The sequence below is a fragment of the Gracilinanus agilis genome, chromosome 4 (assembly GCF_016433145.1).
Source record: "Gracilinanus agilis isolate LMUSP501 chromosome 4, AgileGrace, whole genome shotgun sequence".
NCBI lineage: Eukaryota > Metazoa > Chordata > Mammalia > Didelphimorphia > Didelphidae > Gracilinanus > Gracilinanus agilis.
This window is the reverse complement of record NC_058133.1, coordinates 264,358,308-264,379,927: the sequence shown is the minus strand read 5'-3', so window position 1 is coordinate 264,379,927 and position 21,620 is coordinate 264,358,308. Positions and strand designations below refer to the sequence as shown.

General features: G+C 38.4%; 1 protein-coding gene across 4 annotated transcripts in view; it reads left to right on the top strand.

Moving 5' to 3' along the window:
- The window catches only part of STK38 (serine/threonine kinase 38), a 45,778-nt gene that overhangs the window by 5,468 nt on the left and 18,690 nt on the right, over positions 1-21,620 (top strand). For 2 of the 4 annotated variants that reach the window (XM_044674323.1, XM_044674324.1), the window contains exons 1-5: positions 7,374-7,540; positions 10,324-10,375; positions 13,026-13,148; positions 15,038-15,121; positions 20,208-20,331. In XM_044674323.1, coding sequence (XP_044530258.1) covers positions 7,380-7,540; positions 10,324-10,375; positions 13,026-13,148; positions 15,038-15,121; positions 20,208-20,331 — 544 coding nt within the window. In that variant the 5' untranslated portion in view covers positions 7,374-7,379. Of the gene's footprint in view, positions 1-7,373; positions 7,541-10,323; positions 10,376-13,025; positions 13,149-15,037; positions 15,122-20,207; positions 20,332-21,620 lie in introns of those variants that run through there. The other 2 variants (XM_044674327.1, XM_044674326.1) reach the window with 2 other exon arrangements.

Here is a 21,620-nt window from a genome sequence, read left to right as displayed (position 1 = left end):
CCCAACCCTGTTCCCTTCCTCTCTCCACCGTTCTCTATGCCCCTTCCCAGCCCACCTCTAACCTTTCCCTTCTCCCAGCTCTACTCCCTCCCTTTTTCTCTTTTCTCTTCCAAGCTCTCCCCTGCCCCTTTCCTCCCAGCCATGCCCCCTCCCTCTCCCCACCGCCCTCTTTGTTCCCTTCTCCCAGCTCTGCCCTTACCCTTTTCAAGGTTTTCTCTCAGCTTCCACCCCTACCACCAAATCTTCCTACCTCTGAGCCCCGCCCCCCACCAATCTTCCTCTTTGCCCTTCCAGTTCTGGATGTACCCTCTCTCTTCTCCCAGCTCCCACTAGGATCTCCACACCTTCCCTCACTGAACTGTCCTCACCTTTCAAGCCCTCTCCCTCTCCAGGTGCCTCCCCTTCACTGCACTGCTCCACCCCCAAATCTCTTTTCTCAGGCCCTCTTCTATGCCTTCCTTCATTAAACTAACTCCCCCACCCATGCCTTCAGCCCCTCACCTATCAAATACCTCCCATTCCCAACTTTGTTTTCCAAACCCTTCTCAAACTTTCTTCTGCTTTCTCTCCCAAAACTGATTCCGTAGGCAAGTCACCTAACTCGAATTGCCCCTATTTCTGAGCCCCTCCTTATATTCATCCTGCCCAATCCCAAACCATGCCCTTTCCCAGAACCTCCCCCACCTACTCAACTACCTGTTCCAGCAACTACTCCCACCTCTCAATGGGAACATCTCTTCTTAATATTCCCTTCTCTGAAATCACTCCTTCCACAGACCCAAACCTTTCTTTCCTCCACTTCTCCAAACCTTTTCCTTCTTTTTCCCCTTCGATGAACTCTGCCCTCTGCCTTCTACCCATTCCTGAATCTTCTTCCTGGAATTAACACCACTTTCTAGACACCCTTCCCCCTCCAACTTCATACCCTCCCTCTTACCTATACAGCTTTCCATTTAGAATTTTCCTTCCAAATCTTCCTCCTCCAAAAAACCCCAAACTTCTCTTGAATTCTCTTTTCTTCTTCCTGCCCTCTATTGGAACAACTCTGAGATTCCCATCTCTTTGCCGGCTCCCTAACCCCATCCCCCTTTGGTTCCCTGCTAACCCTCCAACTACTTCCTGTTCCAGTGCCCTCCTTTCAGAATGACTTCTTTGTTGCCCTCTCAACAACCCTAAGCCCTCTTCACACCAGACCCCTTGCACATTTCTGAAATCTCTTCTGTACCACCCCTCATTCTTCAAATCCTCATTTGTTCTGTATTCCCCAGCCCCCTACACTCCCTCATACCCTTGATTCCAATGGAGAAGAGTAAATACCTAGTCTCCTGGTCTCCCCCCCCCCCCCTTTTCTTCTCTGGCCTCCTCTCCATATTTTTCGCTAATTGTGCTAGTTCCTTTCTCTACCTCCAAGCCCTCTTGTATGCCCTCTAAATTGCTTCCCTTTCCCAGGTTGCCATGAACATTTTTTTTTTCTGGAAAAGGAATGTTTCAGAGCCCCTAAAAGCCTTGATACTTTTGGAAACTGCTTCCTCCCAAATATCTTGTTAATTTTTAGGATACCAGACTTTGGGTTAGGGGAGGTAGGAATACTTACAATGAAATAATAAAAAAATGGTACAAGTAAAATTCCTTTTTTTAGATGTAGAAATTGAGGCATAATAGGTTTATAGTCCACAGATTTAGAGCAGAAAGGGATCTTAAAGGTCATGTAATACAATTCTCATATTTTACAGATGAAGAAAATGAGGCTTGGAGAGGTTAGATGACCCGCCCACAGTCACACAGGTAGTAAGTAGCAGAAACTGATTTGAACTCAGGTCTTCTGACTTCAATCAGTGTTGTTCCACTCCACCATGTTGCCTTCTCAAAGGTTATGTGTCTTGTCCAAAGCTACTAAGTGCCAGACCTGGGATTTGAATCTCTGAGCAGAGGAGGGAAGCAGATAAAATACTGAGGGAAGGTAGGTATCAGGTGGTGTATGGAAAGGGTAGTCCTGGTCTTCTAGATAGGAATGAGACTGAAGGGATTTTAAAAAGCCAAAGAGCTAGGGAGGGGAGAAGAGTTCCCATGAGCCTAAGAGGGTGGCTGTCAATTGAATTGCATGTTTTGATCTTGTAGACTGGAGATGCAATTTCTGGAAATTACTTGTTTTAACTGAATTTTTTCACTTATCTGTTTACATGCTGTTTCTTCCCAGCATACATAAGCATATTAAGGGCAGGGACTGTTTCTTTTTTGTCTTTGGATCTCTATTTCCTAGCATAATATCTAGCTTATAGAGGAACCTAAAGAATGCTCATTGAATGAGTGAAACACTCTTCTTATCATTCATAATATGAAAGTGGTGAAGTCAGGATTGGATTGAAGGAAATACTCTCTCCTCACTTCCAAGTGAAGATGGATTGGGGGAAGGGTCATGTAGGCTCTGAATCAACCTAATCTGTATCTGAAAAAAATTTCCATGAGTCTAAAGAAGCACACAGATCTTAGCTAGGTATTCGCCTACTTTTTCTTTGTGTGATTGCAAAGATTCTGTCCTCTGGTTCTTAATAGCTACCAGTGTTGGATTTAAAAATCAGTCTGGCAGTCTACTGAACTATTTCTGGCCTGGGCAAGCTACCCCCAGCCCCCAAGGTTTCCCAGCAGTCTTCCTTATCTCCCCCTATCATAAACCTAAAACTGAAGCTATCTTATCTGAACCTTCTTGAGGAATGTTTGTCTATGTTTGCCTGCTTTACAATATTTGCCAAATGCTTCCAGACCCCTGACCCTGAACCCCCCCCCCCAACCCAGATGCTTCCTGACCACCTGTCCCTGACACTACCTTGATAATTATGTATGTACCAACCCCCTTCCCCAAACATTTCTATATAAACTCTTGGCTGAGAATTCCAAGGGGTCATTCAGGCATGCCTCTCTGCCTAGCGACCCTAGCTATTATTGCTAGTAAAGAATGAGCCTCTTCTTGCATATTGCATTGTCAGTGTGATTCTTCCTTCGGCCATGAACCTGGGCTAGGTATTAAAATTTGGGTACAACACCAGCTCTCTTCCCCATCCCCCTTTACAGGAATAAGGAAATCAGCAAGTATGTTTCAGCAGGTGTTTTCAGTGCTTATCTCAATTGCAAGAGTTTACTGTTGAGCAGAAGAGAATAGGTATACACTCAGGAAATAGTTAAGTGACCAAATAACCTTTGATGAAGGATTCCTTATATGTAATACTGGCTTCAGAGGCAAAACAATATTCTAAGTGAGATATATTCATGATTTCAAAGGAACCATGTAGGTACTTTGGCCAATAGTTCATTCTTTAAGTCTTAACCATGCCATATCATAAATCCAGCACAGGGGACTCACCCAGTATGCTGGGATGGCTTCCTTTAAAGATTTCTTAATATAAACTAGGCACCAGTGCAATTTTGGGTTGTACATATGTTATTCCTCACACTTGGTACATGACTGACTTTCTTTTCCAATTATTCATCTTTCCAATATCACATATCATTCCTTTTGCATAATTTGTTGGTAAAAATCTGCAGTTTATTTACCAGGGTATTAAAAAAAATTATAGCCAACATACAACATTGAGGTTTTCAAAGTACTTTATATACTTGATCTCACACAATAATCTGTGTTATGCCAGACAGGATCAAACTAAGACCTTTGCTGACTTGGGATCTAACCCTCTTTCCACTATACCATCCTGCTTCTTATAAATCCCAGGGATAGACAAGGTCTTGGTAGGGGAAACATGTTCATAGAATAAATTTAATATGTTGACCATCTCTATAAAGTTAATCTGCTAACACAACATTGCTAACCACCCTGATTTTTAGAGTACTTGACATTCTTTGGGAGTTAAGGTTTCTTTCTGTGTATTTTCTTGAAAGTTTTACCTAAATGTTTAGAATTGAAGGATTCATGTTTGTCTATCTCAGTGATCACCAAGTTTTTTGAAGTTGTTATCAATTGCCATAAGTGGTTTTCCTCTAGGCAGAAAAAACATTTTGAAAGATCTCCACCAAAATCACATTTGCTTGAATTTTTTTCCAAAAAGAAAGTGTTCAATGAAATATCCTCATTTTTTAAAAATGCGAATTTTTTTTTCCAGAAATCAAAGTGTGTGTACAATTTCTTCTCTTAAGAACTTTGAATTCTAATTGGTGAGGAAAAAAACTTTAGTGTATCCATAAGTTTAATTAACAACCTTCCACTGGTGTATATTGTAATTCTTCCAAGTTTTCTCATCCTGTATCATTCTTTTCCGTTCTACTTCATGTCTACTCATATTTGTATTTACTGTTTCACCTATATGGTTGTCAGTGCCAATAGGCATGAGCCTTCTAACATCCACTTTCCATTGTCCCCTGGATCATTTGTAATGTGAATCTTCCAATATTCCACGATTCACAGCTATATAACATGAGTATTTATTTTCCTATATTGGTGTTAAAAAGATGAATTTTTATAGAATGAATAGCTTGGTATAGTGACCATGCTACGTATTTTCACAGATGTGACCAGCCATAGCTCCTTTTCTCATTCAGTTTCCATCAGATTTATTTACATATTTGTAGTCTCTAAGGTCCATGTGTTTGATGGACTTAAATAAATTGGTTGCTTTTCAAAACTGCCTATCACTATGTTGGCAATCTAAGTCTTTAATCCATTTCATTGCTGCCATATATGTATGGCAAAGCTAATTTCTTTTGAGTGACAATGGCCTTTTTAAAAAATTAAGGTAGGTTCAAGTGAATTTCAAGTGAGAAGTTTGTGACACCCTTTTGAGATAACTAAAGGAAAATACTCAAGGGTTTTAAAAAGTGGGAATCGCTCATATATATTGTGTTATGTTTTATCTATTCCTGTATAAACTTCAGGAGCTTCTCAAGAAATTTTTAAAATAAAATTTTATTGTTACATTCTTGCCACTTAATATAGTTAATTTCTCGATTTTTCTTTTCCTTCTCAGTGACCCAATATCACCTACATCAGAGGTATTCTGCCTAGCCTGAGGAGACCTAGAACAGAAAAGGTCAAGGGCTACCAATGGCCTGCAGGTTGGAACATGAGGAAATTTTAAATGAGAGCATTTGAGTAAAAAAAAAAAAAGGCAAAAGGCAAAAGGAAATACATTGGCTTGAAATCAGATCAGTTTTCTTGGTTTGGGGGGAACTGTGGCAGGGGGTGGGGATAGCTACTCAGTATGTAAATTGCTACAGAGCAATAGTTTCTTTGTACTAAAAGATATTGAGATTGAGTTTAAACCTTGTTACAACTGTAGAAAGAGGAAGTTGGAAGAAAGGTCAGAGGGAGTGATAATGTAGCCTTTGAAGTTATAAGAAGTATGAGTTAGAAAGTTGGAAACACTAAAAGTTTTCTAGTGTTAAGCAAAGTTTAGCCTCTTTCCTTACATAACTACCTACTAGCATTAAAATATTTAGAAAATAATGTTGAGAGGCAGCTGGGGTGGTTGAGGGGTTAGAGTGCCAGGCCTGGAGTCAGGAGGACCTGGGTTCCAGTGTGGACTCAGATACTTCCTAACTGTGTGACCCTGAGCAAGTCACTTAACCCCATTTGCCTAGCCCTTGTTCTTCTGTCTTAAAGGTGTGACTAGGACAGAAAGCAAGTTTAAAAAGAAAAGAATGTTGAGGAGCCAGTGTGGTGAGAGCATTAGACTTGGAGTTAGAAAACCTCAGTTCAAATTCTGGGTCTGCCACTTACTGGCTGTGTGACCTTGGGCAAGTCGCTGCTCTTCCAATGGGCCCTCAGTTCCCTCTTCTTAAAAGATACAGGAGGTTGGATTTGATACTTTCTAAGTTCATTTCCAGCTCTCAATTCTGTTAGCCTATAGCTGTCTCCTACTTTTTACCTTTTTTCTTTTTTTCTTGGAGTTAATACTTTGCATTTTTTGTTGTTCTTTTTTGTCATGGCTCTTACCCTTAAATAGAAGGGTGTATGCCACCAGTGGAAATATCATCTTTTATTCTTTAATTCAGATTTCTAAAGTCAGGAAAAATCTGACCCAACAGTAAAATGTCACTGAGTTTTGTGATTTTTTTCTTTCAAAGCTGTTTTAGTTGTTAAAATGCAAAGAAAGACATACAGGGCCTTTAAATTTCTTCTTACTAGACAGAAGAGTCTCTATACAAAAGTACAAATAAATACAGTTCTTCTTCCATCTGAATTTTTAAAAATAGGGAAGGGGTTAAATTTTTCCTCAAAAATGTATTTAGTTTTACATGTGGTTTTCATTGTGGGTGGAGAGGGCATAAGAGTGACAAATAAGGAACCACACCCAAGCTTCACAAACCAAGCAGAGGTTTCTGAATTCTTTCTTTTAGTGTAGATCTCAGAAAAACATTTGAATTTGCTTCCCTTCCGTAAAAATGTAAGTTGGTATATTATGATGAGGTAGGTCTGTAGTGAATATTTTGGAGCTTGTATCTACTGCTTATTTTGGCACATACGAATGAAAGTGAGGGCAGTTTTTGAACCTGGGTTTTAGGTCTTTTTCCTCTTATGAGATTAGCCTTTGTTCATTGCCTGAGTGTTTCTTTAAAAATTGATTAACTTTAACATTTTATTTTCCTAGAAATTAACAAGTGTATGCTCATGCTTGGCTTTCTAGAATTCCTTCTTTTAACTTTTAATCTGAAAAAGCAAGCCATCTTTAAAAAACAGCCAAATGATTTGGGGTAGAGGGGAATCTAGCTAGCAAGCTTTTCATTAAATCATTAATTGCCCCATAATTTATCCTTGAGCTTCTCTTGGTTTTCAAATTGGACTTATATTGGGGAGAATGTTGATTTGGAGGAAACTTCGAGGAGGGGAAAGGAGTAAAGTGCTGAGTAAATGTTGGTAGGGATGGGACAGGTTAGACTCTATAAGCCATCTGGCCAAGAATAAGAACATTGGTTAGCAAAACTAATTGAAAAAACATGGCTTTCAATTTAGAAGAAAAATTGTCCCAATAGCTTGTTTCTGAAAGTTAAACATCTTCCTTGCAAAATTATGGTAAGAAGAAGCATGATGTGGAAATAGGGGTAGAAGGAGAGCTGGGTGTATTGAGAAGCTGCCTAACTCTGCCTGATTCCTTTGCTTTTCCAGACTCCAGCTCCCTCATCAGTAAAATGAAATGGTTAGTCCTGGTTGTTGCTGAAGGTTCCTTTTAACTCTGAAGTTTTATGAATCTTCTTATTCGTCATGCAGATTTTGGGATAGACAACTTGCATCCTTCCTTGGCTAGTTAATATAATTGAACTCAGATAAACTCAAAAGCCATTTGAAGTTTGAAGCTTGAAGCTTTAAGGATTCTTTTCCTAGGGTAATTTGCACAATAAGAAATGGCAAAAAAAAAAACCTAATTGAATAACCAATGGTCCTTTTTCCTTGGTTTCCAGCAGCCATGGCAATGACAGGCTCAACACCTTGTTCATCCATGAGCAACCATACAAAGGAACGAGTCACTATGACAAAAGTGACATTGGAGAATTTTTACAGCAACCTTATTGTACAACATGAAGAACGGGAAATGAGGTAAAGTATTGACTTGAAGACATCAAATGTCCTAGGCATGAAGTGAAATTTAGCATTATAACCATCATTTGGAGCCCTAGCCAGTGGCAATGAGCTATGTGCTTACAGCAAAAAGGTTTCCATACCTTAGCCACTGACTTGCTTATTTCAAGTATTAATCATTGGGCAAACATTTTAATGTAGTTGAATAACTACAGTTTCTTGGAGTTCATTGTAGTCAAAGTGTGTGTGTGTGTGTGTGTGTGTGTGTAGGTGTAGATATGAGGGAGATTGAAGTTGAAAAAACTTGAACAATTGGGGATGAGTAGGCAGAAATCTAAGAAAGTTTTTCTAGATGAGCTGTATTTTGAAGTTAAGGATTTTGAAAGGTGGAGATGATGGGTAGCAAACTCTAGGCATGAGATACTGCATTGGCTAATGCATTGAAACTTAGCATGAAATTCTGAGTTTGAGGAATAGCTAGTAGTCTAGTTTAACTAGGACAAAGATGCTGTGTGAGTTATGGATTACAGATTAATATGAATTATAGAAGGATTACAGCTGGCCTGAAGTGTCAGACTGAAGAATTTGTACTTTTTATCAAAGCACTAGAGAATCCCTAAAGATTTTGGAATAGAAAAGTGACCTAGTCAGATGTATGCCTTAGGTTGTGAGTTTCATTTATGTCCGATTCTTTATGATCCTGTTTGGGGTTTTCTTGGCAAAAATACTGGAGTGGTCTGCCATTTCCTTCTCCAACTCATTTGACAGATGAAGAAAGTAAGGCAAATAGGGTGAAGTGACTTGCCCAGATTCAGATAGCTGGAAAGTATCTGGGACCATATTTGAACTTGAGCCTATCTGACTTTAAGCCTAGTGCCCTGTCCACTTCATCATCTAATTGCCTTAAGAGTAAAGATCATTTGAGCAAGTGTGGAGAATGGGTTAGAGAAAGAAGAGATTGAAAGCAGAAAGACCAATTAAGTGTCTATCATAGTAGTGTAGGTAAGGGGTGATAAGGACCTGAACTAAGAGAGAAGTTTTGTAGGTTCTACAGATGCGGAAAATGCTCTGAATATAGAACTGATCAGATTTGGCAACTGATTGGATAAAGGAGAATGAGGGAGAAGGAAGAATCGATATCACTGATGGCACTCTCATATTATATATATAAAGCATATGCTATATTATATATATGTCACGTTATTTTCCTCCTATACCATGTGCAGCTTCAGTGCAAAATTAGCCTGGTATAGTACTCCTCTGAGGAACTCTTTGTAATAGGAACAAAATTTTGTTATTTTGGTTATATGCAACTAGGCTAGTTCTTTGTCATTTAGTCACTTATCCAATAAATGTTTAAGGACTACTTGTGAGCAGAGCACAGTGCTAAGATCTGGAGAAGAGAATTTTAGATAATTCTAACAGAAAAAACAACACATTGATAGTTTCAACTTCGTCAGACAGAAAGGTTGTATAGTCCTTAGCGGGTAGCACCAGAGCAGATGGTGATGTTGCTTTGTCATTTCCACTGAAAATATAGAAGGAGAGATAATAGGGGAGCATCCAATTTTCACTTGCCTACTTTGTTGCATCTTCTACTCTTGTAGATTGGGAATGCGGTTTCTAAAACTGTAATTCATTTTGTTTTAATTTTTAAATTATTTTTAAAATGTTGTAATTGTTTTAAAAATGTTTTTATTGATAGGTTGTGTACTTATATTACCAAGAATGAAAAAGAAAGAAAGACAAAAGTAGTTCAGAAAAACCAGCCAGTGTATCAGCCGGTCTGCAGGGTTTCACACCTAATCTTCTTCTTTTCAGGGCCATAGTTGGCCTTTATAGTTACAATGTTCAGTTTTGATTTGTTGTTGTTGTTATTTTCCTTTTAGTTTTCCTTCTTTAATTCATCTAAATCTTCCCCATATTTCTTTATATTAAATGTATTCACTTTAGCTAAATCTTGTGGTGACTTATACTTGTATTATGTAGATGGTGGTCCTCCTTGCAGAATGTAAACTCTTTGAGTTCAGGGACTATTATTTTTGTCTTTCTATCCCTCGAACCTAGCATAATGCTTGATAAGTTGTGGGTATTGAATTGATGAATGAATTACATTACCCCCAAACCAGGTCAGTGGCAGTAGATTATAATTTTCTTACACATGATCTAACTAATAGCAACCTGTAGACCAGAAATGTACTTGGCTACAGATTTCCAAAATAAAGCCCTAAAATCTCTTCATATGTATCATGGGAACACCTTAACCTCAAATTCTGGCAGTGCTCCCAAAATGGCCACCTTTTGACCCCCAAGTCACTGGGTTCTAATGCTTTTGTATTTGTTATTTAACATTCTCTTTGTTAGTTTTTTGTTTTTTGCTAGTGATGATGTGGCACTGGGGAGAAGGAAGATGTGAAAATAAAGGAAGTTGATTTCATTTATGAGAGAAAGAATATACATATATGTTTGTGTGTGTGTGTGTATGTGTCTAGTTTGAAAAGTTATCAAATACTAGCTTTTTGTGTGGTTTGGCAAAGAGGAAATTCTGAAAAAAAAAAAAACAACTTTCCTTTTGATTAGGATTTTCCATTAAATTAGCATCTTTCAGTACAATGCAAAATTAATGAGCATTAACTTTTTTTTTATGGTAACATGTATTTTTGAGTGAAAAGTTAGACCTTTACATGTAATCAGTTTTCTAAAATATAAAAATTAGTATAGAAGTCTTGTGGACTTTTGAAAGAATATCATCTAAAGGTTGTTTCACTATCTTACATGAGGTATTTTTTGTTTGTGTCTAGACAAAAGAAGCTAGAGAAAGTGATGGAAGAAGAAGGCTTAAAAGATGAAGAGGTAACTAATTACTAAAAGTATATTCTTTGAAAACAATGTAACATTACATTGTTAAACAAGTTTTTAAGGGGGCTTATAGGGAATAATGTTCTGATTCAGAGTATTGGAGCCATTACATTTTTTTTTAGCTTTAATACTTTGTTTAGGGATTAAATTAATTGAAGTGAGGGCAGAAAATGATTAGAAAAAATGACAGTTGTTAGATTTTGAAAACCAAGAAGAAGAAGGTCTGAAATTAGTCAAATGGAATCAGATTTTGCAAAGCAGTTATTAGCAGGCATATGGAATTCATTGAAAGGACCTTGTGTCAGATGGCAGAGTTCTAGGTAGAACTAATGAAAGTTTCTTAGGCACACAGTATTAAAAGCATAATTAAATTCTTTTGCCCTCTTTCCTTCTACCTATAAACATGAGCAGTAGAGAACTGAAGCAGAATTGGGATAGTCACAAAGAAGAGACATGAGGACAAATTATATTGGATAATTATAAAGAAATAATGGATGTGAGAATGAGTAGAAGGAAATATTGAAGCAGTGAAATAAAACACAACTTGCAAAGACCAGAAGAGAACCAGAAACCTTTAGTTTGGAAGCAGAGGATCCGGGTTCAGATACTGCTTCTGATGCTTAACACCTGTGTGACCATGGAGAAGTCACTTACCCTCAGTTTTCTCATCTGTAAAATAAGAGGGTTAGACCAGTGATGGGCAAATTGCAGCCCTCTGAAATGTTCTATCTGGCCTCACGACATTATTCCTAATCTGACGAATACACTAAGTAGGATATAATACAATGAAACTTCGAAAGAGTCGCCTTAGAAACAGACTGACAGATGAACATTTCCTTTCCTTTGGCCCCCTCTTTACAAAGTTTGCCCATCACTGGGTTAGACTATATGACTGCTGGGGTCTCTCACAGCTCTAGATTTATAAACCTATTATTAATAGCTAGCTTTTCTGACTTCAAGATTTGCAAAATACTTTCTTGGTAATAATCCTAGGTAATAAAACCTAACATGATGGTGTAGGGCAGAGAACTTTGGATTTATAGGCAAATGACCTAGGTTCACATCCCAGCTTTTCTGCTCACCACCTAGGTGTCAGTGAGCACATCACATCTCTTCTCTGGGCTTGAGTTTGCTCCTTTGTAAAAGGTAGGCTTTAAATTAATTGACCTGTAAAGTCTATTCCAGCTCCACAGAAGGGTCAGCTGAGGGAGAGTGATCTGCTCCTGACCATTATTAGATTCTGCCATCAGAAAACATCTCAGAGGTTACCTAGCCTGAGCTCACTGTGAATGTGAAACCTGGCCACGTCCCTCATGAGCAATGGATTTGGGAATGGGGTATAAAGAGTAATACCTGATAGTTACACATAGCACTTTAAGGTTGGCCAAACACACCTCCCCATGCCCCACTTTCACTTGAGACAAGCTGTGTGGTTGTCCTTGTCACACAGACTGAGAGTGACTCTTGGAGAGCTGGAGTGAGATAGCCAATAGCATATAGGTGGTCAGTGTCAGAACTGGCATTGGGCCCCACAGTTTCTGACCTCAGGTCTAGACTTTAAATAAAGTTTTAAAAAAAAGTTAACCTTATGTTGATATAAAGAAAATGTTCGTTGTTTGCTTACCTTTTAATTAAAAAAATAGAAAGCATGAATGTGATGGATGGAACTTATCCATTGCAGGGCAAGGAATTTAGCCCTGAAATAGGCTACTGAAAGAAGTTGTAGAATAATCTAGTCCCCTTCAAACTAGTCTTCCTATGTGTTTTCCTGCAAATTTGTTGCTCTGAGTATTATTGAAGACTTCTATCAGACTTTCTAGATAACATAGATTAGGAAGAAATGTTGGTTGCAACCTCAGTTCCCTGCTTTTTAAAATAAGGAAGACAGATGATATGACCTACCTTCCTTTTTTTCCCCTCTCTCTCTCTCTTCTTTTTCTTTTTTTCTTTATTTCTGTCTCTCTTTTCTCTGTCTTTCTTCCCCCTCCTCTTCCTTCCCTCCTTTCTTTTCCTCCTTTTTTTCTCTTTTTCTTTTCCTCCTTTTTTTCTCTTTTTCTTTTCTTTCTTCCTTCCTCCCTCCTTCTTTGTTTCTTTCTTCCTCCCTTCTTTCTTTCCTTCCATTCATCTATCTTAGTTTCAACTCTAAGACAAAAGAATGGCAAGGACTGGACAATCAGGGTTAACTGACTTATTCAGGGACAACTAGGGAAGTTGTCTGAGGCCAGATTTGAACCTAGGTCTCCCTGACTCGGTGCTCTATTCACTGTGCTACCTGGTTGCCCTGACTGATATTGTAAGGCTGAGTGTAATAACAAATTTCCACACAAGTTTTTCTTAGTTACATGATTTAACTTATCTCCTTCCCTCCCTTTCCTTTCCCTTCCCAGTGCTGGCAGGTGATTTCATCTGGGTTATACATGTATTATGCAAAACATAATGTAAGGCTATATGAAGGGAAGAGGTCCATCTGTGGGATGCTGTCATCTTGCTAAATGTTAGGAAAAGAAATGAGCTAACTCGTCTGTGGAAATGATAACAAACAATAATAACCCTTAGTCCAGTTTTCCAAATGGGTCAGACTCTAAATGCTAATTTTGTTGGCATTTCAGAATTTTAATTTTTCTCCCCTCATCTAACCATTTAGAAGCGACTTAGGAGATCAGCACATGCTCGGAAGGAAACAGAGTTTCTTCGACTAAAAAGAACAAGGCTTGGACTGGAAGACTTTGAGTCCTTAAAAGTAATAGGAAGAGGAGCATTTGGTGAGGTAAAAACATGAAGCTGTTTAACAAATATAATCCAATAATGGTTATACCCCAGGCCATCAGAGTATAAATCTGGAGGGAGAAATGCTGCACTTGTCCCTGGCAAGACTCTGACTTAGTAGCTTTTGCTCGAATTGGCTTTCTGACTACTCAGGTTCCTCCCTTGTTCCTGTTTTTTGTTGTTTTTTTTTTTTTAGCTGCCCCAGGTCACCAGAAGCTCATTCTCATTTGCCCTAGAGACCATTTATGTTGAATTAGAGCAATTCATAGTAGTACTCTCTATTTCTCCCTTCCCCTCCCCTTCCCCCAACCTAGCAGATAAGCATTTAATCAAAAATATTTCTACACATAATAGAATCTATAGAAGAAAAATACAAATGAAATAATTTGTTACTGTTTACATTATTTCACATGTACAATCTATTCACAATTTTTAAATTAAATTAAATTAAAAATTTTAAACCCATACCTTCCATCTTGGAATCAATACTATGTATTGGTTCCAAGGCTAGGAAATGTCTGAGGCCAGATTTGAACCCAGGACCTCTTGTCTCTAGGTCTGACTCTCAATCCACAGAGCTACCTAGCTTCTCCCCCATAATTTTTTTAAAAAACTGAAAATTGTTTTTCCGTGTAATTGAGGAAAAAGTAAAATTAAAAAAAATAATAATTTGTTATTTGACTCATCAGGAAGAAAAGAAACCATCCTTATCTTCAGTTTGGTGGAGAGAAGAAGGAAGGGGGAGAGAATATGTTTTAGGTATATATGCAGAATAGCCTAGAGTGGTGAGAATCATTGGCAAGACATGTGAAGTAGTAGTTTTCTTGGCCACAATGAAGGTTGTTACCTGGGGTACAGCTAGTACTAAAGATTGTCAAGTAAGTTAGTCTAGGGAGTGATAATGGCCTATAAACTATGGAATTTATTTATTGACTTATTTTAAACCCTTACCTTCTATCTTAGTATCAGTCCTAAAACAGAAGAGCAGCAAAGGGCTAGGCTGTGGAGGTTAAGCATTAGCTTCAGCAATACAGACACTAAAATTGGAATGGTACAGAAAAGATTAGCATGACTCCTGCACAACTAAGGTTAAGTAACTTATGTTAGGGTCCCACAGCTAGGAAGTGTCTGAGGTCAGATTTGAATGCAGGTCCTCCCAACTCCAGACCTGGTGCTCTATCCATTGTGATACTTAGCTGCTCCACCCTCCCATTATGGACTTTAAGTTGGATTTCAGTCAGGCAGATATATGAAAGGTGATTGAAATTCATATTATTTGTCAATATCCTCATGTGATTGGTTTTTGTATTTTATAAATGGATTTTGTTGCCAAGCAGGCTGTACTGTGGAGGAGAGAACTTAGATAAATCAAGGTCCTCGTCATGGTTACAATTTGGTAAGGTAATAAGACACCAGTACAGTTAACTATAATATATAATAATCCATGCTTTGTCCATTAAAGATGGGTAAAGCACAGTGCTGTTCTTGGCCTGGGGGAAGATTGCTACTGACTGAGCTTAGGGAAAAGAGGGGATCAGGGAATGTTTCAAAGAGTGTTGGAGTTCTTTTTAATCAGCAAACAAGATTAAGTGACTTGCCCAGGGTCATACAGCTAAGAAGTGTTCTGAGATCAGATTTGAATTCTGGTTCTCCCTCACTCCTGGCTTGACTCCATCTACTGACTGAGTCAGGTAGCTGCCCCCTGAGTGTCAAACTTTAAATGATTAAATCATTGGAAAGATTTAAGTAAATATAGCAGTTCTGCTCTGCTGATTTAGAATAGACATTTTCTTTTTAAATATTAAAGTTACTTCTTACACTATTTGAAAAAAATCGATCGTGTGGTTTATTGGGACTTTCTGACTTTGTATTTCCTTTACAATTTTTTAGGTGAGGCTTGTTCAGAAGAAAGATACAGGCCACGTATATGCAATGAAAATACTTCGCAAAGCAGATATGCTTGAAAAAGAGCAGGTAAGAAGAAATTATAGCTGTTATTATTCAGCTTGTGAGTAACTTGTTAGAGAAGTTTCTCAATGTGATTACAAATTCAAATCCATTTTCCCTCAGATTTTTGTATTACACTGGGTTTACTTTTTAACAAATTAACATTCCTACATGTAGATTTTGAAAGGAAACATAGTTCTTAGGTTCTGTTGTATCAATTTTGAAAAAATGAAAGTATACATACTGGTTACTTGAATGTAGTTTGTTCTTTAGAACTGAAAATTGAGGGTAAGACCTGTTTGGGGAAGAGGAGAAGCAGCATATTGTGCTCCAGCTGCTTGAATGTTTGCACTTGTGTGCATGTGCAGTTTTTGGAACCAAGAGCAAGGAATTAGGATTTGGAATTTTGAGTCTGTTCATCCCATTTTACTTCTTTTGGTACTCACAAGGAAAGGGAGGGCTTAAGTTCATCAGTGGAGTTGAGCAGTATAATAAATTTAGAAAACATAGTTGAACTCATGCTGGAGTAACTGTTAAACCTTCTTTCATGTATGAATTCAAGTTGAAATCAAGCTCCATCTTGAACACCGGTTGATAAAAAGTGCAGATTTTATAATTATAAGAACAAATGATTAGGATTTAAAGTGGGTGACAGTAAAAACAACAATAACAACAATAAAACCCAAGGACACAGATTTGAATGAGAGCTTATAATTAAGGTAAACCTCCAGGTTTTTGGCTAAGTATGTTTTAGGAAGATACTGACCATCCTGAGGTGAGGCTGCTGTAACTCATGATGCACACATCTGCATGCTGGAAGGTCAGATTGCAAAATCAGGGCAAAGAGATGGCTGAAACTGTAGCTTCATGTAAGGGCTCTTGGAAAAGGGACAAGGACTCTTCCTCACTCAGTTTTTTGTGGTTCCAGAAAAGATGTGTATAAGGAGGTAGAAGGATTCAATCCAGATTGCTCTTAGAATTTTGTTAGATCATAAACTGTAGGTTACTGAGGATTTTCCAGAAATGGAGTCTTTCCATCTCAATCCGTAAGCTGTAAACTCCCTAAAATGTCTTTTTAGGATTGCAGCTATGCTAGCAGTAATTTACAAGTTCTGCTCTGCCAACACTGAGTTTACCTCAAAATGCACAAATCTTATTTCTGTGGACTGTACTTAAATTAGCCTATAGTATAGTGTGAGTAGCTCGTAGCTGGTAGAGAAAAAATAGTATTTGGTAAAATAAAACATTGCAGTAAAGACCAGGTGATGACTAGAATGATAAAATTAACACTCGTTCATGGTGCAATTAAAATGCAATTAAAATGTAAAATATTTCCTGTTGTTCATAATTGGAAAAAAAAATCCTACCAAATTAATGAATTAAATGTTCATTTCCAAACCTTGGAGATCTTTTGCATTGAATATTAGATGAAAGTATGTTTGTATTTCACAAGTATGTGTTAATTTCCTCACCTATCAGGGATCATATTTTTGTGTACTAACAACTTTTTCCAAATCAGAAGACTGTTCAACAAACAGTAATGAAAAGAAATGTGTAAAGGAGCCTAACTCGTTCATTTCTTTGTTCCTGTTGCAAGTCAGAATATAGCATGTTATAGTTAAAATATACCTTTGCCCAAATGTTTTTCTTTTATGAGTACAATATTTCAATGCAGTCCAATAAACATTTATCAAGAATCAGTTAAGTGTGGCAGTAGCTAGGTTGCTTAGTGGATAGAGAGAGCCAGGCCTGAAGTTGGAAGGACCTGAGTTCAGATCTGGCCTCAGAAACTTCCTAGCATGAGACCACAGGCAAGTCATTTAACCCTAATTGCCTAGACCTTACTTCTCTTATGCCTTAGAATTGATACTATGATAGAAGGTAAGAGTTCAAAAAAAAATCACACATGCACAAAACAAAAAAAGAATCTGTTAAGTGTTAAGTCTGAAACTTTAGAGTATGTGATGGAAAGTAATGTGTAACAAACCTAGTATGGGAGGTTTGTCATAATCCTAACAATTCACGTTTAAAGAGCTATCTTCTGTTTGTCAAATGCCCCCCTCATAACAGTCCCATTAGGTAGGCAGAGAAAGTAATATTAGTCCTGTTTAACAGATAAGGAGGCCAGGAAGAGGTGGTGTCTTATTCATGCCCATAACGATAGTGAGTAACAGATCTTATATTTGAAGGTAGGTACGATGCTTGCAGGTGCGATGTTCTCTTTCCATTACACTACACTGGCCCATTTTTCCTGTTGCTATTCTCATGCTGGTTAGTGGAAATACTAGTAGAATTACAAAGGATGCATTTGTGTCTGCTTGGCTCAGTTATTTCTGCTAATGGAGCCCAGATCCAAACTTTCATAGGTAGCATTGGGGGTGTTCTTGGCCATAGACTTTCCTACTCATCCTGGCCAGTCTTCTTGCAGATGCATGTTAGAGACCCAGGATTTTTTTAGAACTAGAAGGGATCCTAGAGATAATTAAATTCAACTTGTTTAGTTTTTGATAAAACTAGCATGTAATTGGATTAGTAGAAAGCTATCACTTCTGCTGGAAAAACAATTTAAATATGGCAGTGGGTCAGTAATACCAAAGATAACAATTTAAATTTACTTGTGAACTAACCATGAAGGAAACTGAAAATTTTATTTCCCATTTCCCTATTACAATAATAGTTTTGACCCATAGAGACTTGTTTGTTAGAGGCATGGGTATTTAATATGAGTAGAGATTTCAGAGTTTAGGGCCACGGCAGATCTGAACTACCTGGGTATAAGCAGGGACTTAATGGAATTAAAGGTGAAGCTAAATTAAGATGCAGTAGATCCTGGTAGATTTCTTTAGACCCATATTTAATTATGTTAACCTCATGCATATTACTTCTGAAATTAAATTAAATTTCCCCTGTGGGGGAACATGGGTACTAATTTAGGTAAGGGGAAAAGGAATCTATTTTTTTGTTCAACTGTTAAGAGTAGATATGTTCTATGTGGTTTAGAGCTGGCCTTTTGTCATTTTGTGAACTAAGTAAAGAGTCAGCACAGTTTCTTTGGGCATTCTTTCCTACTTGTTAAGAGGAAGAGTTATATGTAGTAAGACACCAGTACATTACACATTCCACTAGTGCATTATCACAGGCCATAAAAAACTCCATAGCTTTACCTGTATTTAGATTGTATTAGATTAACCTTTAGTTCTCCATTTCATTTGTATCCCACCTTCCCCTCTGGAGTTCATGACTACTGCTTTAGCCACAGAGCAGGATGTGATGGTGGCAGTGATGGCCTGCCTGACTTCCCTTAACAGCAGAGTTCCTGTGGCAGCCAGTTGGCAATTCACATGTAGAAATGACTAGGAGGCATAACATTTCCCAGCCTTTACCACTTTCAGCCCTGTTGCCCAGAAGTAAGTAGGACTCCAGAGATACAAAAGGAAGGATCCAGTACCTATGGAGAGTGGGTGACTCTTGGTCCAGGAAAGTTGATCCATATCACATTCTAAAAAATGACTCTACCATGAGATTCTCTGGGCTTTGGGTAGGATTTCTCAAGCCTTGAGATAGTACTGAAGCCAAATATAAATAGAAGAGAGGGAAAATAGTAAGGGAAGAAATTCAGTCTCTCTTGGTTGTGCCCTTTTCCTTCTTCATTCTCCCTCTCAATCCTTCCCAATGAAAGGGTGGATATTTCACATTTCTGAACATTTTGCAGCTTTGCAGGAAAGAAAAAAAAAATCTAAAAATGAAAATGTGTGTACTTTACATGTTTAAGGTAACTGTCCGTTTGGGAGCACAGAAATGTATGTTCAATTTTTTCATAAAATTAGTGAGTTTACTGTGTTTAGAAGTACAAAGGGAAAAAAGAAAATGAAGAAAAGAAGCAGTTTTTCCTTGGTCCATATTCCCTAACTCTGCCTTGAATTTTTCCACATTTTTACTGCAGTCTTCTTAGGGTGTCCTCCTCCCATTCCAGGCCTTCACTTTTCTATCAGGGAACAAGTGTTAAAATTTAAGCTGGCAGCTGGGTAGCTCAGTGGAGTGAGAGTCAGGCCTAGAGACAGGAGGTCCTAGGTTCAAACCCAGCCTCAGCCACTTCCCAGCTATGTGACCCTGGGCAAGTCACTTGACCCCCATTGCCCACCCTTACCAATCTTCCACCTATGAGACAATACACCGAAGTACAAGGGTTTAAAAACAAACAAACAAAAAAAATTTAAGCTTTCAGAGATAGCTGTGTTGAGATTAAGCTCAAATATAGAGAATTCTATGAGCTCTGGGCCTAGCTCAGATATTTCCATTCACTTCAGTCAGATTTGTTGAATTCCTACTGTATACATAGCATCAAACAAGTCTGAGCACTGATACCTGAAGACTCACAATCATATTTTTAAGGAGGTAATTTCTTGTATTGCTTCTAAACCTTGAGGTGAGAGTTATTCAGAGAGCTCCAATTTGTCTTATTCCCATTGCTAAGGATTGTTTTGGGGAAATAGTCCATGGAAAAAGATAGTGACAATCTGTTTGGACAGCCCCAATGATGAAAAGTTCAGGTTTTGGGGGCAGTTATGCAGCTTGGTATATTGAGAGCCAGGCCTAGAGATGGGAGGTCCTGGGTTCAAATCTGGCCTCAGCTTTCTAGAAAGTGTGACCTTTCTAGCTGTGTGACCCTGGGCAAGTCACTTAACCCCCATTGCCTAGCCCTTACTGCTCTTCTGCGTTGGAGCCAATGCACAGTATTGATTCTGAGATGGAAGGTAAGGGTTTTAAGGACTTAAGGGTTAGAGTAGTGGGTTCTTTTGTGAGTTGTGATTTGCTTACAAACCATGTGTGTAGCTGTTGTTGTTTTCTTTTATTTTTTTTTTGTTGGTTTTTTTTTTGGTTTTGTTTTTTTCCTCCTTTTCATCAATCGAGTCCTCACCACTGAGGACCTTCAAGCTGGTGTCTCAGTGTTTCCAATTGGTGGTTGGGAGGTTTGACTGCTTTAAGCAGAAGTCCATTCTCTCTTGCATCATTTCCCAATTAAATCTTCAAACGGTGCTTAAATTGTTTGAACAAAAATGCGTTTAATAAAGCAGAGCAAAGCTTGTCATTAATCAAATGCATATACCTCCAGGTTGGCCACATTCGTGCGGAGCGTGACATTCTAGTGGAGGCAGACAGTTTGTGGGTTGTGAAAATGTTCTATAGTTTTCAGGATAAGCTAAACCTCTACCTAATCATGGAGTTCCTGCCTGGAGGTAATTACTTGATGATGAAAAGGTCATTTTTCCTTTTTTGTTCTGTGGCTGTTTTCTCTCTCACCAATTAACCCTCCTTCCTACTTTTCATTGTGCTCACTAAAGGTGCTCTCTGTATCTTTTTTTTTAGGTTTATAAAAGGAGGACACTAACCTGTCCAGTTGGGTTACTACCTACAACCTTAGTGCCATATAAGTCACTTTCTCATCCATTCTCATGATTTCAGATGGACACTTCCTTTTTGTTGTTGTTGTTTACATAGGTCTATTCTGGGGGTGGGGGGTGGGCTGGGGGTGGGGCCTTTTCTGTTTGCTTTCCTGCCCGTGAGAATCATGTGTTCTAAAACCCCCAGTGACAGTGCCAATGTTACACAATTATTTGACTCGGCACCTATTAAAAAAGCCCAAACAATTAATGAATGACTCCTCAATATTTCATCATCCATGCTTACAGCCAGAAACTTTCACATTTCCTATCACTGAGCTTTACCTTACCCAGCATATATCTCTTTTAGGCAGATCCAAAGCTAGTCTCAGGGCCTATAGGCCAATGCCATCTTTTCAAACTAACGTGAGTTCATGCCCCAATGAGTAGCTGACCTGTGAGCAGATTTTGGTGGGGAAAAGAAAAAAAAGTTTGTTTTCTAGAGCAAAATAACAAATGAAATAAGTTTCTAATAATAATTTTTACTTAAGATTTCTAATTTGTAAATCCTATTACTATAGACAGTGGACTGCCACCTAGTAAGGTAAAAAGACAGTCTTTTTTTTTCTCCCCTTTAACCCTAAGCTTCCATCTTAGGATCAATACTGTATATTGGTTCCAAGGGAGAAGAGCAGTAAAAGAACAGGGAGTATGGGATTAAGTGACCTGCCCAGGGCCACATGGCTAGAAAGTGTCTGAGGCCAGATTTGAACCCAGGAGCTCCCATCTCTAGGCCTGGTGTTCTAACTATTGAGCCATCTAACTGTCCTCTAGAGAGACAATCTAAACATTGAATGTGAGTGCACCCAATTGATCACTGGTATTCAACATTAGGTTCTTGCTTTTAACTCTTCTCCATTCACCCATAGTCTGCTTTTCCCACTCTCATTTACCCTCATACCCTTAGTTTTTCTGTGTTCTTCCGGTGCCCCCCTTCCATGGCTTTTTTCATATACTTTGAACTCTGCATCTGGCACTGTCTAAGTGGACTTGGGCTGTATAAACAAGTACCCTGCTTGAGTCCTCTAATCACCTGAGTATGTTTGAATGTATGGCTAGCCTCACTCCTCAGTGATGGCAAGGCC